The 14,955-nt window shown below is 28.0% G+C and overlaps 1 protein-coding gene across 1 annotated transcript; it reads right to left on the bottom strand.

Moving 5' to 3' along the window:
* Nucleotides 1-12,616: 12,616 nt before the first annotated feature.
* Nucleotides 12,617-14,544, bottom strand: LOC123300662 (transcription factor Adf-1-like). Its single transcript, XM_044883269.1, has 3 exons — nt 14,375-14,544; nt 14,167-14,311; nt 12,617-13,756 (listed from the first exon to the last, which is right to left on the bottom strand). The coding sequence occupies exons 1-3, from the start codon at nt 14,529-14,531 to the stop codon at nt 13,294-13,296; spliced, it is 765 nt and encodes a 254-aa protein (XP_044739204.1). The 5' UTR covers nt 14,532-14,544; the 3' UTR covers nt 12,617-13,293.
* Between the last annotated feature and the right edge of the window lie 411 nt (nt 14,545-14,955).

Consider the following 14,955-nt stretch of genomic DNA (forward strand, 5'->3'; position numbering starts at 1 on the left):
ACTAGTAAAGCAACTTAATTTCTGTCGTGCAAACTAAAATTGCATTATTTAATTATAAAACTGTTATAAAATAAAACTGTATTAAAAATCATTTGAAGACGCTTTCTTTTTAAAATTATGAGATTAATATTTGACTCCGGCAAAACTGTCTGGTAATTTAAATAGCTAAAAGGACATAAAAATGGTTTTAAAATAATTAGAAACAGGAAAAACCAGCAATTTTTTTAGCTTTTTCGAAAAAATTGAGTAAAAAATATTCTCCTGCGCCAGGTGTACTTCATACCTACCCAATTTCTATAAGAAATGTCAACTTTCTCTTCTTAAACTATTAAACAAAACTTTCATTTTAGTAGTACATAGAAAACGCAAGTAATCAGGTTTTAATGTCAAGATACTTAATGTCCCAAATTCGATTTTACCAACTTCTCAATTATTCTCATTATCAAAATTGTTTGTCAACAATAACAGTAATATAAACAGAAAGCAGTTATACGAACAATAAAACAAATATTTATTGATGAATAATGCATTACTGTCAAGGAAAACTAGGTATTACTTTATTTTCTATAACATAGGTCTTCTAAGTTCGACTATAAAACCAATCAATTGAAATGTAATCGATGATAATAAATGAATAATGTAGAAATTAAAGCAACATTTAGTTGAAAAATGTTTACAATAACTTTTTATATTTATAATATTTCAGAGCTCTAACTAACTATAAGCAATCAAGTTAGTGGTGGAGGCGACGGGAAGTTTAGTTTACATGCTGAGTAATATTAAATTCAATTAACTCTATGCAATTATCATTAAATTGTACATTTTTGAATAATAAAATATAATTTCATTGGTTATGACTTTTTGTTTTTGTTTACTTTTAATCATGTATATATTTATTTACATCATGGTCTCTCGATTATAATTGATGATTTTTCATATGATACATGCAGCGTAAACTAAGTTTATTGGACACATACGTGACTATGGCGCGCGTCGTTCTTACGCGAATCAACCGTAAGATTGGACACACTGAAATTTAAAACAATTTTCTTCCAAATTGATTTGTTAATGAAATAAAGTCAAAAATCTTTGCCGACATGTCAACTACACTTTGTTTGACAAAGTTTCGTTGCAGTCGGATGAAAGATGGTCTACTTATACAAGTGGTTTTAATTGGTTTTCAAAAAAATATAATAAATTTGCATATGTCTTGTTATGTTTTAAAAAATGTTGAACATGTATCGAAAAAATAACTCTGGAAATATCCACACACATATAATTGATTTTCTGTCAATATTACTTATAGTGTGAAAGCTTTTGTGTGCATTTTTAGTTAACATTATTTTTTCTTTCCCTGTTTTTTTTCCATAAATTTGAAACAAAAGAGAACAAAAAAAACGAAAATGTAAAAATAGAATAAATTAATTATTAATTTATGTGACAGTTTTCTTTATTGATTTTTCTTTTTTCTCTACTCAGGAAAAATGAAAATTGTATTCCTTTATATTTTTATCTCTATATTATACAGATGGTATTTCAAAAACACTACATAAAAGAAACTAGAAAAATTCGAATTAGTTGGCATTTTTCTAATGTCTCTTACGTTTCTTTTATCCGAAATATTTTTTAAATTGAAAATGATTTAGTTCTTGATTAATAGTAGGTGCAGAGGATAGCCGATTAACTTTTTGGCAAAATTCGAAATACTACAACAAATTTTAAACCGCATCGACAAATTGTTTTAACAGAAATTGGTATTATTGAAATAAAAAAATTAAAATGAAATCTTCAGATGAACAAGATTTCCCATAAACATCGATTAAAAATATATTATGTGTTTTTAATTTTCTAAGCATAAGCTGGACTCACGCTACCCCAACTAACGCTAACTCAAAATCAGCGTATTTTATATAATAACCTACACATTATATAATCGGTGTAGAAATACAATATACCCACTGTGTCCAAAAAATAAGGTGACATTTGAATTTAAACTGCGCGCGTTAATATACTTCGATTTACGCAAATTCAACTTACCTGCCTATCATACGAACGTATCTAGTGTTTAAGTTCAAGTTATTTTTCTCCTCCTTAAGAATCTTTTTTAAATTTTTTAAATATTAATATTTTAGGAAATATTGGCGAAATATGAAATATCTTTTTTTTCATCTTTAATTGTTTATAACTTTTGCAACATTTTATGTACTGAAAAATGCTTCTGGCACATTTTTCTAAATAACATTCAGAATTCCACGAGCTATCATACGTATTTTTACGACCAGTATTTCTATATTTCACCAATTTGAACTTGTTGACTAGACAATAAGCATCGGTTAGCCAATTCATTAAATATTGTATTAGAAGCTACGACTAAATATCCTAAAAAGGCTAGACTGTTAACTGAACGGCTAATTAAAAGCTGACTGCGGCATATATATTACACCAATTTCACTCCCACTTTCGACGCTTACTTAGGATTTGAAAGCCGTGAAAACTACAAAATAATAGAAAATTTAATGTCTCCGAACTGTCTGATTCTAGGTCAATATTGTCAGAAGGGCAAGTTTTAAATAAAGGCAATTGTTTTAATTTGTTTCATTATTTCGATAAAAGTTTAGGTGATTGTAAACCTACAGTATTGTAAGAAAGTTTGGTTTATTGCACGGTACATACATATAAAACAAATACATGCTTTTTAGTCAAGAAATTAGTTATTTTTAGCTTTGCAATACCACGTATTTACAAAAATATATAATATATTGTGTACAAGTAATGCTTATAAATTTGATAATATAGAAATCGCTCTTCAATCATCAATACTCTAACAAGAGTCGTCTCTGTTCATTAAATGATGGATCTTCGATGAACTCAAAAAAAATTTTGTTTTTATATCATCGGCAACCTTATATTTTTAACCCTTTTATATTAGCTTCACCTGTATGTATGTTTGTATGTTTGTATGTTTGTATGTTTGTATGTTTGTATGTTTGTATGTTTGTATGTTTGTATGTTTGTATGTTTGTAAGTAACTCTCTAATATCATACCCATGCATAGGACATCATTAGTTATATACATTTATTATACTACCGATAACGATACTAGGTATACATATGTACTTAGAACAAGCAACAAGCGTGTTTTTTAGTTTTTTAAACAATACTTAAACTGCAAGATTGTCTAAAAATTTTAGGTAGTTTTTTATCATACTTTCTGAATTTTTTGATATAGAAATCTTCTACATGAGTCATCATATTTTCAACCAACTTTAAACGATAAAATAATAATAAAAAGCCCGATGACCTAGGAATTTTTTGTGATTTTTGGAAACTTTGTAATTCAAAAAATGTATTTATAAAATTTTATTAAAATCCCTAGTATTATTCAATCCTTGCATATCTCCTTAATCAAATTTTCGAAGTTTCTAAACTGCTTCTCACCCATTTTTTCAGGATATTGAATTTAAGAAGGCCGAAAAATATAATATTCGACATTTTTGGTGGGACCAAAACTTTTTACTTACAAAATTTTGAATGTTAAAGCCTACCCAAAATGGCCGAGTTATCGTAGGTATGTTGTAAAAAAATGTCAAACTGCAGCTCTCGGGTCCCGAATCATTACACAACTGGATATATGAAATATTTATGTCAATTTTTTTTGTAAGTGCTTATGATATTGTGACCATCATATAACTACTAAATCAGGTAAGTGTTACAAAAAAAAATGTGTGTTTGGCAAAACTTTCACGACTCCAGAACACAAAAAAAACAACACGACATTGATTTTTTTTAAATAATAAATTTATATCTCTACTACTTACTTATAACTTACTGTATGAGCTGGTAGCACACACAGCACAGAGAAGACAGAAATAAATAGTAAATGACGGGTATGATTTCTAGGACGCCATCATGTCGCCATTACTAATATTATCACATTTTTCCTTCGTCTTCATAATCTAAAGTCTGTGAAAAGTCTTTTATATTAGATATTATTATACGTTTTACAATAGTTTTTACCTTCTGTGTGTGCAAACATATCAACATCAATAGCTTTCCTATTTTTATATTATTTTTTCTCTTATTTTCATCTCAAACCCAACGAAAGGGTAATTCTACTATTTTAATTTGAGTATAAGTTACAGGATGATTTAAAAAATCCTAAAAAGCAAAAACTAAATGGTTAGATTAGATTGCCAGGATTGCATGGTGCTAATCTAAAATTTCCGATCAAAATCCTATTGAACGTATCGCATGCAGTCCCGTCGCATCACTAAAGAACCTCTGCAAAAATATTAAGCGCGAATCGAGAAAATTTGTAGGAGGGAGCAATATGAATTTTTCATCATTTCCTACATTTAATGCTCAATTACTTTTGTTTCTTTCGTTACCTTCTGACACCTTATTTTTGTTAAGGTGAAAAATAAATGAAAATTTAGTTTATTTGGCCGTTGAAAGGCAAGTTCTTGAGAATTTGGCTATATAATTATTCTGCGATATCATTCTTCGTACACCCTTTAGACATCATCAAAGAAAATACTCTTCCTGGATCAAAATTACTCAATGCAATTGCAAATTTTGAGTGTTGGCCCTTTGAAAAGCAACACAGAGTAATCATGACCCTAAATATACAAAATCGAGTTCATTTAACAATTAGAAATTTTCTACATATTATGTAAAATCCCGTAAAAAAGCAATTATTCCAGAGTGATTCTGAAGATATATATTATAATAGTCAATATTTTTTTGAATCAAATTAAATAATACAAAGACACAATTACTCTTTTTAGTTAATATCTTCAAATATTACTATAGTTTGACGATTTTCATTTTCAGCCTATATGTATGCATGTATGCTTGGCCCTTTTAGACCAAACGCGTGAACCGATTTTAATGATTATTACGTTAATCGATTTGTCTATTTAATAGCTATTCAATGATACTCCACTTGACATAGTTCACATAATTCAATATGGCGACCACCAGACGCCATATTGAATTTTCATGACTGCAATATCTTCAGAAGCACTCACAAGGTTAAGACAAATCGATTGACGTTTGGGAGAACGTTTTTCACATATTACCTTATTCGCGATTCTGTAAATATCTCGAATAATATGCATTTAAACGTTAAATGAGCTAAATTATGAGTTTTGAATAGTATTGATAGCTTTCTGAATTAGAAATTATAGTCTCAAAATTGGGAAATATAATCACCAAATTTCTATGAAAAAATATTACAATACAAGAAACACAATATAAACGATATAGAGAAAAGATTTATAAAAAACACTTTCTAAAAGTTGTCTCCCGTAACAACCTTCTTTTTTAATATACCTATCTGCGATAATATCTTAAATTTGTTTCTTACTTGACTATATATTATTCAATACGCAAAGCTCCCAATACCTTTTTAATTATCTATTTAAAACCAATTAAAATAAGAATCAGTAAAAATGCATTTTATATTGTTTAATTTCCTGACTATTGAATAAGAAACTCCATATTATAAAGCTTCACAATTGTTAGCTCTTTAATCGTATTTTATCATTCACAAAGTACACAAATAAAAGTTTATTTATAGTACATAAATCAAAAGGTAAAACAATTTATTGTTCCAGATTATAATTGTATAGCAGATTATAATTGTGCGGTTTGTGGAAAAAGAATGAGTTTCCGGAATATCTGATATGTAACTGACCGAAATGATTTCTGTTCTTGTTGCCAAAGATTTTAATACCGCGAAAAAAGGTTGAAAACAACCCATAAAGAAACAAAAGAGTAAAATTAATATTCTCTTCAAACAAAATAATTTAGAAACTGGAATAATATAAATTCATCGAGCAAAAGATCCAAACGAGGCTTAAGCGTTTATAAACGAAGGTTATTAAATTTTGAAGGGATTGATTATGATTCCGTTTCTCCACTTCATGCGAAAAAAATTATTTGCTGCGAAAAGAACCAACTTTTAAAATCATATCTGCCACCTAGACCGATTTTCGTTTAGAAACAGTAAATCAATATAAAATGATAAATTAGGGCACCATTTGTTGTAAAAACGTAGGGCACCAAAAATTTTAATCCGGCGCTGTACCTAAGTATAGTTTGTTTCGAGAACCAAAATGATAGAAATAGAAATAGTGTGTTTTTAAAAACTTTTTTTCGATGACCTTTCATTTGTTAAAGTTCGGCTATACTAATTAAATAATGTAATTATATAACAACATAATTATTAATCAATCTTTGTATTATACAAAAACGTGAACAAAGTAATAATTATATTCTTAATAAATAGAAAAATCGATATACCATGCTGTTACGTAAAAACAAAAGGCATAATATACTATACCTACAGCTGGCCATGTAAAAATCTGGTGTAAATAATCACACAACATCCATGTATGAACTTTTTATTCACATATTCGTTAAAATTACTAAATATAAAGCGTGAATTCAAAGAGCAACAATCAAAAAGTAAGAAAATTAACTATTTGTATTCTAGCCATAACAATAATGCAGTTAATAGGGTTGGAGAGCTCGTAGTTATAGCTGGAAAGGAATAATCTGTTTTAAGATTTTCTCGTTTTATTCAGGTACACCTTCAGGTATTTTCTTAAAGTAGGTGAACCTTAAAAAATTACACAAAAATTGAGTAAATTTTTTTTATCCGATCTTGATAAAAATGATATTCTAGTGTAATTTTGACCTAGCTAACAGCGAAGTACAAAAATTAGTCCCCTTTGACGATTGAACGTGTAGTTTCGTTGTTATCGAAATCCTCACATCGAACCAGATTTTTGTGTCTCTAAATTATTGAAATAATAAAAAGTCTCCGTATAGGAATAAAATGACCCCCGTATTTGTACTTTTTGGGTCAAAATTGCCCTATTTATCAAGTTTCATAAAATTGCAAAACAAAAAGTTTTTCGTGATTTTCTCGATTTTAAGCGAAGAGATATTGCAAAAAAATCGGTGAAATTTTTCTCTCTGGGGAATCGACTAAAATCCTATATTTAGTAAAATCTCTGAGTAATTTCAGAAAGTAAAGAAGCTCATCAAATAGGTTACAGTCACACATGCACGGATACACTCAGAGAACAGACCTATGGCTTAAAATCAAAATAATGGGTTCAGAAAATTATAAATGTGTCGAAATTTTGGGTAATTATCTCCACATTACCAAGTACATTGACGTAAAAAAGAATTAATAAAACATATTACAGTAAATATGAACAGCGAACAACAGACCACAATGTTTGTTTAGTAGAAAATCCCTAAAGACTGAAAATAAAACAAGTCAGTCGATTGTTAACAAACAACCAACAACCTTTTTCTAAATGATTTTTTTTTTTTCTGTAGGTGTATTTAGGGCATACAATGTTGTTTTCCTTCAGAGGTTTTCTTTTATCGCTCTATATTTGAGTATTGAATCTCGTAAGCAATTTACTGGACCCATACTCATGCATACCGGAATAAATTATACATATATGTACAGTCAACAAACGGTCTCCCACGAGTAAAAAGAAATAGCGAGTTATTTAAATCTACTTACATTTTTCCTAACTTCCACTTTCTTACATAGTTCACGAGTATCCTCTTTCATTATTGCTTCTCAGTTCTCACCCATTGAAATTATCTACTTAAACGTCTGATTATATTTAAGATTAATCCTATGTAGATGTATCTAAAGCAATTTCCGAAAATTTTGGTTCCGAAAGTGCAACAACTAGTTAGAGACTTTTTTTAAAAAGTCTCTAAAAGTGTCAAGACATACAATAATTTTATAGCTCATAAGTTGTTTAGCTGTATTCAAAGGCCACATTTAAAAATCATTTCTTAAGCCGGAGTTATTAAATTGATTTAGTAACTACGATTTAAAAAAAATTAAGTTTATTTCTATTTCTTTGAAATGGACTTGAAGCGTCCGTCTGATGAATTTCTAAATTTCAAATAGAAACTTATATTTTAACCGTACTCGTATAGAATAAAAAGTGAAGTTCAAAAAACAGTAAACACATTTTTTTATAGTATAAAAGTATATTTGATAAAATATTTCATTTTATTACAATAATTAATTTTTCTCAAATTTATCTATAAGATAAAAATTTTCATTTAAAAAAGTAATTTTCATTACCTTCGTTATTTATTTATAACAAGAAAGTAATGAAAATTTATTAATTAATTAAAATTAATAATACAAGACATTCAGATTTCAAAAACTCATCACCATCATTAACCAAAAATATTCATAATCAATCATTATTAGTAAAATTAGACCAACAGTAATAGTAAACAAAAAAAAAAGTGTAATTAACTCAAATATTTGAAAACAAAATTGATGGATATGTACAAAAAATTATGTCCAAAAAGGTTCCATTAGAGACAGCCGCTACCTTTGATTCTTAACGGATATGGGGGAAGGAGATACTTTGAAAAATATGAGGCATTTGATTAAATTTAGTAAACTGTGTCAGAAACAACTATTGGATTTAAAATTGTAGAGCATATTACCATGGGTGAAATTTAAATCCAAATTCGTTGATGAATCTACTCAAGGAATTACCTCTCACTACCACCCCCAATTATCTTCATATATATTCGCAACCCCTGATCATTCGCAGTACTTTACAGACCTTTAAAATCCTTCAATTATTTTAACGATAAATAACTTCCCATGTATTTCTAAAGAAATAAATATTTTACTCAGATTTTGAAAATCTAACATGGAAGATTATTTTATTTATTGTACAAAATGACCTTCTGAACATCAATCCATCGTTATCATGCTTCTTTTTTCAAATGTCCGAGGCAAAACGTGACTACCTGGTCTAAATATGGGTAGGCGTATAAGAGGTTCGTAGATGCACTGAACAGAGATAGATAGCAAGGTCATATCATGGACACATTTTAGATATTTTTCAAAAGTATGCGTATTTCAAACTAAAAAAAAATTTGTCAAAAAATTTCATAAACCAAAAATATTGAATTCAAAATGTCAAAAAATATTTATTTTAGACATAAGCCAATTTTCTTTTTGTTATTTTGTTTCTATGGAATTTTAGGCTCTGCGGAAGCTATTATTTGCAACGGAATATTATTATAATATTTGCAAAAGTTAAATTTTAATTTAAAAAACTTAGTTGAATTTTGCTCCTGCCGCTATTTTGGATCTAAACAGAAATATCGAATGAAATGACCTTACTTTCTCTTCAACATATCTAGGAACCCAAAGTATATTGAGACAATTTAATATATATTTTATAAATATTATACAAATATATTTTAATTTTACACAATAAGATCAGACTTTTAAAAACTTAAATTTAAACAGAAAAAAACTGTATAATAACTTAAAACATTAATCAATATAATAACTAAAATTCATTTAGGTCTTCTAAAACTTAAATCGTTATTAGGATTTATTAGAATCGATATTTCAAATGTTTGACTTTTAATAATTGTAGCTTAGAATAAAAATTTTTGATACTAAGGCCAATTATTTTCAGTTCTTTGCCGTACTTTATCTGAAATTGAAAACAAGAAATTTTTCTAAATCTCGACATACAGGATATTTTTGACCCAAAAAATTCGAAAATCGAGTTAGATATGACTATCAGACAAAATCTCATCAATGAGATTTTGAACGATATTTCAAAACTATTCATTTAGTCCTAAAGTGAATCTGCTTTTTGAACATTTTGGGACAAAATTACTTAGTTTTAATGAAATTGGAGAAACAAAAATTTTTCGTTTTCTTGCATTTTTTTAAGAACTTTATGGCCACTTTGATTAGTCTTAAACTAATTCAAAACTAGTTATCACTGTTTTCGTTTTTACAATATGAAGTGACCCGACTTACTCACTTATGCCTGAGTAAATGGAAATTCCATATCACAGTAAATATCATTTCCTCAGACATAAGTTTTTCTTAACAATGTTTTGATACCTCTAACCGTAAAGAACGAGTCCAGATAGAGTTACAATTATTTTGAATTACGAGTCTACATGATTTTTTTTCAATTTTTGGGATAAAAAGAAGCCGCAAACCAATGAAATTAAAACAAACTTTTCTGTATTCCCTATACGAAAGTACGTACTTTCTGGACACATTTGACTCCAGAAAGAACGCCTTTTTTGGTTATTTTGATAGCATAGCAACAATTTGTAAAATTATAAGATGGATTTTTAAAAACTTTTCAAATTCTCACTTGTGGTATGTTGGGACTCATTTTAAAAGCGCCCTCCTTCTTGTTGGCATGATCTGCCCTACCTAACCTCACAAAATTATTTAAAGATAAAAAACAAATATACGAAAAAAACAACATACGAGAAATAATGAGAAAAACCGTACTTCTTCCTTCGGCTCAGTGGATCAAGAAAAATTGTATTTTTGACAAATTGACATCATAATAATAAATAAAACTTATGTAATTTTACACAATTTTTATTAATACCTATATTTTACTTTTTTTTTTTTGAAAATTAGGATATAAAAAAAGCCGCTAAACTTAGACAAGAGATTTTTTCGTATTAAATAAGTAACACCGTTCTATTCAGGGTTTTAAAATTTCAAACTATCATTTTTAGTATCAAGTATAAGTAGCTTTTTCGTATACTTCATAAAATTTTTTTACAGTTTTTCACATCATTTCATCAGTTTTTCACATTTATTAAAAAATCAATATTATAATTTCACAATCCATATTAACATAATTACAAACGTGCTATTGTTTTCTTTGTTTAAAATAATTTGTATTGAGTTTAAAATAATTATTATAAAATATTCAATCGATATTTTAACGATTGTTATACCGCATTTTCGGCTAGGGGATAAAGAAAAATAGTATACAATTCTCGGCCAGAATGTTGGATGCCTTGACATCTGTTCTGGCCTAGGGTCGTAATATACTATTTCGAAACTCATGATCCCGTAATCCTAATTACGTGTGAATTATCATTTAGGCATTAGAAACGTACATCAAATAAAATACTTTTTTAAATCACTGTTAAAAAATAAAACTATTAGAGCCTATTAATTGAAATAAAGCCTTATTTTATAAAATTCTTATATTACAGTTTTAATTAATACACGCATAAATTACACAAAGTAGGGGTTTAGACTATAAGAGATTTTCTGAAAAAATTCGTAAATATTAATTACCATAAAATTTTGAAAATTTGCTTTTGTATTGTAATTTTCTAACATTTAGTTTTAAATTTAACTCACGGAGCACGCTGTATTGAACTTTTGAAGCACGGACTAAAATTTTTTTGTGTGCATTATTGAACTGTCACAAGATTTATCAAAATTTATCTATTTTAACCTTCTATGTTTAGTACAACTTAAAGGTCAAAAGATGTGTAATTCAAAATAAAATTGGCAAATAGTAGAAAGGCGATTTTCCACTAAACGAGTAGTTGAGTTTATGTGTTGTTTTCTAGAACCTGAAAAACAAAAATAAAACTGAAATAAACCCAAAATAATAATTTTAAAAACCCATATTTGACGATGATGGTTATTATTATCCAACTTTGCGAAAATTTAAGTTATTATTTGAGTTTGTGTTTTGTTTTTGTTTGTCCGTTTAATGGAAAACTGGCAGAAGCAACCCGTTACAATCTAAACCCCGCTTAAGGAATGTTTTGTTCAAAACAAATTTTCGTCAAATAATAAAAAATAATAATTTCTTTATGTGACACTTTTAATATTTGTCAAATCATTTTAGGAACCAGAAAGTAAATTATCAATTAAAGAATTGTCTTCAGTGTCATTTGATTTGGAAGTTTTTTTAGTACCAAATCGGGCACCTTTCTTAAAATCTTTATTTCCTCCACGATCCCTGTACAAATATTATATTTTAAATAACAAACTGTTAAAAATTTTCTTGAATACATTTATATTAATTTTACTAAAATACAATTAATTCCACACGACAGGAACTCAAAATTGAACACTCAAATGTTCATTTTATAACGCGAAATTCCACACAAAATGAGGCTCGCTAAACCAAGCTAAACCAATTTATTTATTCGTCCATATAACGTTGCAGTAAATTTTTAACCTATTTTACTAAAAATTAAAACCATTCATATTTCTTAATATACAAATCCTTATGCAGAAAGTGGGACAAAAGTAATGCGATAAAAAATTTGTTTACTGTAAAAGCTAGCCTTTCAAACATGCGATGATCACTCTCCGGTATGACTAATCTTAAAGGGGAAGGCGTACGTGACAAATTATTTACACCAATTTTTTTTATGTTTACACAATCAAAAAAGTTTTAGTAAAAATTGATTGTTAAAGACACTTCAGTGAAAACTTTAAGCACTTTTCTCAAAACTGCATTTTTCAACCTTGTGACATTGATAAACAGAAAAATGTTCGATCGGTTTTTTAATTTTTTGTTACTATCATCTATGCTAGCAAAATGTTGACAAAATTTCAATTATTACTGTTTTTATTGACTTTAGAAAAATAAATTAAAGCAAGTCATTAAAAAACTAAAAATTTCAATTCGTAAATATTTTTTCAAAACTAAAAAACCATTTTTTTTTTCGATTTGGATACATGTTTTTTTTTTTTTAAATTTTTTTTCAATAAAGTATCATTACTGTCACACTGAAAAGATTTTATTGTCTTCGAATTTAGCCGCATATTTCTATTACCTTTTACGATTTTTTAACATATTATATTATAAATGGTGAATATATTACACCTAATATTTCGTCCATAATTAATTGATTCTTCCCGTGAGAAAAGGTGTCAAAAATTGTCAATTGTTTTAGCTTTCACATAGGCCATTCCCCTTAAAACGCCTGATCACTTTCCGATGTGACAAGCAAGAAAGTTGAAATTTTTTCAGTGGTTTTATCGCACCTTCTGTAAATATATTTCTTTTTTACTGAAACTATTTCTGCTTTAAAAAAAAAAAATGAAGCGAATATTACCTTATTTAAAAAAATAACTTAAATATTGAATTAATTTTTAAAACTTAGCCTAATGCGACCTTATAAACGAGTAATATTTTTCTCTATTCACTGTTCAACAAGATCGTAGCCAACCATAGCCATTCTTTAGATGAAGATGTCTTGATCTAATCAATCGAAAACATGCTGTGTCCTTCCCCCCCCCCTTGACCTAATTTCTGGCTACGTCTGTGTTCGGTGTTTCACGCTCAATGACTTCATAAATTTTGGAACTCCAAACTTTACTTAACATTGAATGAGAGAAAAAACATTGTGCGTGTATGGATCGCTTGAAAAAATATTTAATACGAAAAACAAACTTAATTACTATTAATTTTCCTTAGAATTATTTGTAGATTCATCGGGAGTTTGATCTTCGGTAGACACATACAATGTCGGCCAATCCTCACAATTCGATGATGAATTACATTCACTCACTTGTGTAAAACCGAATCCTTTAGCTTGTTCGAAAGCTTCTTCGGCTTCGATAACTGCTTGAAATACTTTTCTTTTAACTTGTGTTTGTAAATTTCCCGGCAAGTGTTTAGTTGTTTCGCACATGCTTAAGAAAAAATGATCTAATGATGTTGTACCGTAACTCAATGCTAAAGCTGAATCAGTAGTTTTTTCGTCCTCGAATTTTACAGTTTTAGTTGGTGGTTCGAAAGACGCTTCGTCATTAGTATAGGATTGTTCAGCGAAAGATGGATCCGATAGATCAATATTTGGTGCAAGCATGTGTTCGAACATAGAGTATTCTTGTGTTTCCGGTATTCCACTTTCATTTTGTTTACTGAAATTAAAAATTTCGAAATATTATTTTTTTTTTTTTTGTTAGATTTTTTCATACTACGAAAGGCTTTTAGCTGGAGCCATTTAGATAAGGCGAAGGCTAGCTTAATGTATTCTGCATATAAAAACTAGGAATGCAAAACTTAATGACATATTTTTAATCCATTTCAAGACACGGATTATTTATTATATTCACAAAATATTTCATAAAATTTTTAAGCCGTACAGAATTTGATAGTAAATATATTAATTTTATAAGAATAAAAACACAAAAAATTACGTTTCGAATGAGGTTATGTCTATTATTTAAATGGATTTTGCATCAAATTTTACGCTTTATGACATCCTTAATCAAAGTAAAGCTTAGAAGTCTTTGAGAAGGCAAATTTAAATTAAATTCAGTATACTTACTCTTTACGACTCATAAAGGGTGTTAAAAATGTCATTAAACTATAATATTTCCAAATTTTCCCATTTTTCTGGTGACCATTCGGTTTATTCAAGCATAATCGAAAAGTATCACGTAATCTTTTCCATTCAACTTTAGCAGCTTTTTCTAAAACAAGACATAAATGATGTAACAAAGCTTAAAACATGCGAATCGGTAAAAAATCATTACCACTAGGGAATCCACAATCATTACAGATTTTCGTCCAAATCCTGCATCGTGCTTCTTTATTCGTATAATCAGGATGTCCAAAATCATATAATGCTGGATTATTTTTAACTACATGGATAAATTGCTCCATTTTTACTTTTCCACACAATTCTTTCATAAACAAACTAGAATAAAAATTGTCACATTGACAGTAAATAAATTTTGTAGTTTTAACATTAGATGTCTCTGTATACGTTATTCAAAAATTCAAATTATCAATAAAATGAAGAAATAGTTCTATCTTTGTGCTAGACTTTATTTGCCTATTGCTCTATCTTTCTTACACTGAATAATAAGTGATGATATTCATAAACTTTTAATAAATGTAAGTACTTTTATTTATTTAATTATTTATGAAAATGTTCTTCTGTTCATGTAAACAAAAGCATGAAAATTCAAGGTTATGGTTTATTATTTTTTTCAATTTAAAGAAAAATTCACAGTTTGAAAAAATATTATGATAGATAAAAAAATGTATTTAATAAAAATACAATAGACATATTTCTCAAAGTTAATTAAGCGAATACAAGACCAGAAAAACT

Source organism: Chrysoperla carnea, chromosome 5 (genome assembly GCF_905475395.1).
Source record: "Chrysoperla carnea chromosome 5, inChrCarn1.1, whole genome shotgun sequence".
Taxonomy (NCBI): Eukaryota; Metazoa; Arthropoda; class Insecta; order Neuroptera; family Chrysopidae; genus Chrysoperla; species Chrysoperla carnea.

What these genes read in the sequence shown, in the direction of transcription:
- LOC123300662 (XM_044883269.1), bottom strand. Translation starts at nt 14,531, where the DNA reads ATGAAAGAATTGTGTGGAAAAGTAAAAATGGAGCAATTTATCCATGTA. An exon ending in TGATTGTGGATTCCCTAGTG is followed by an intron (nt 14,312 to 14,374) that starts GTAATGATTTTT and finishes GTCTTGTTTTAG; the next exon opens with AAAAAGCTGCTAAAGTTGAA. An exon ending in CCCTTTATGAGTCGTAAAGA is followed by an intron (nt 13,757 to 14,166) that starts GTAAGTATACTG and finishes TTTTAATTTCAG; the next exon opens with TAAACAAAATGAAAGTGGAA.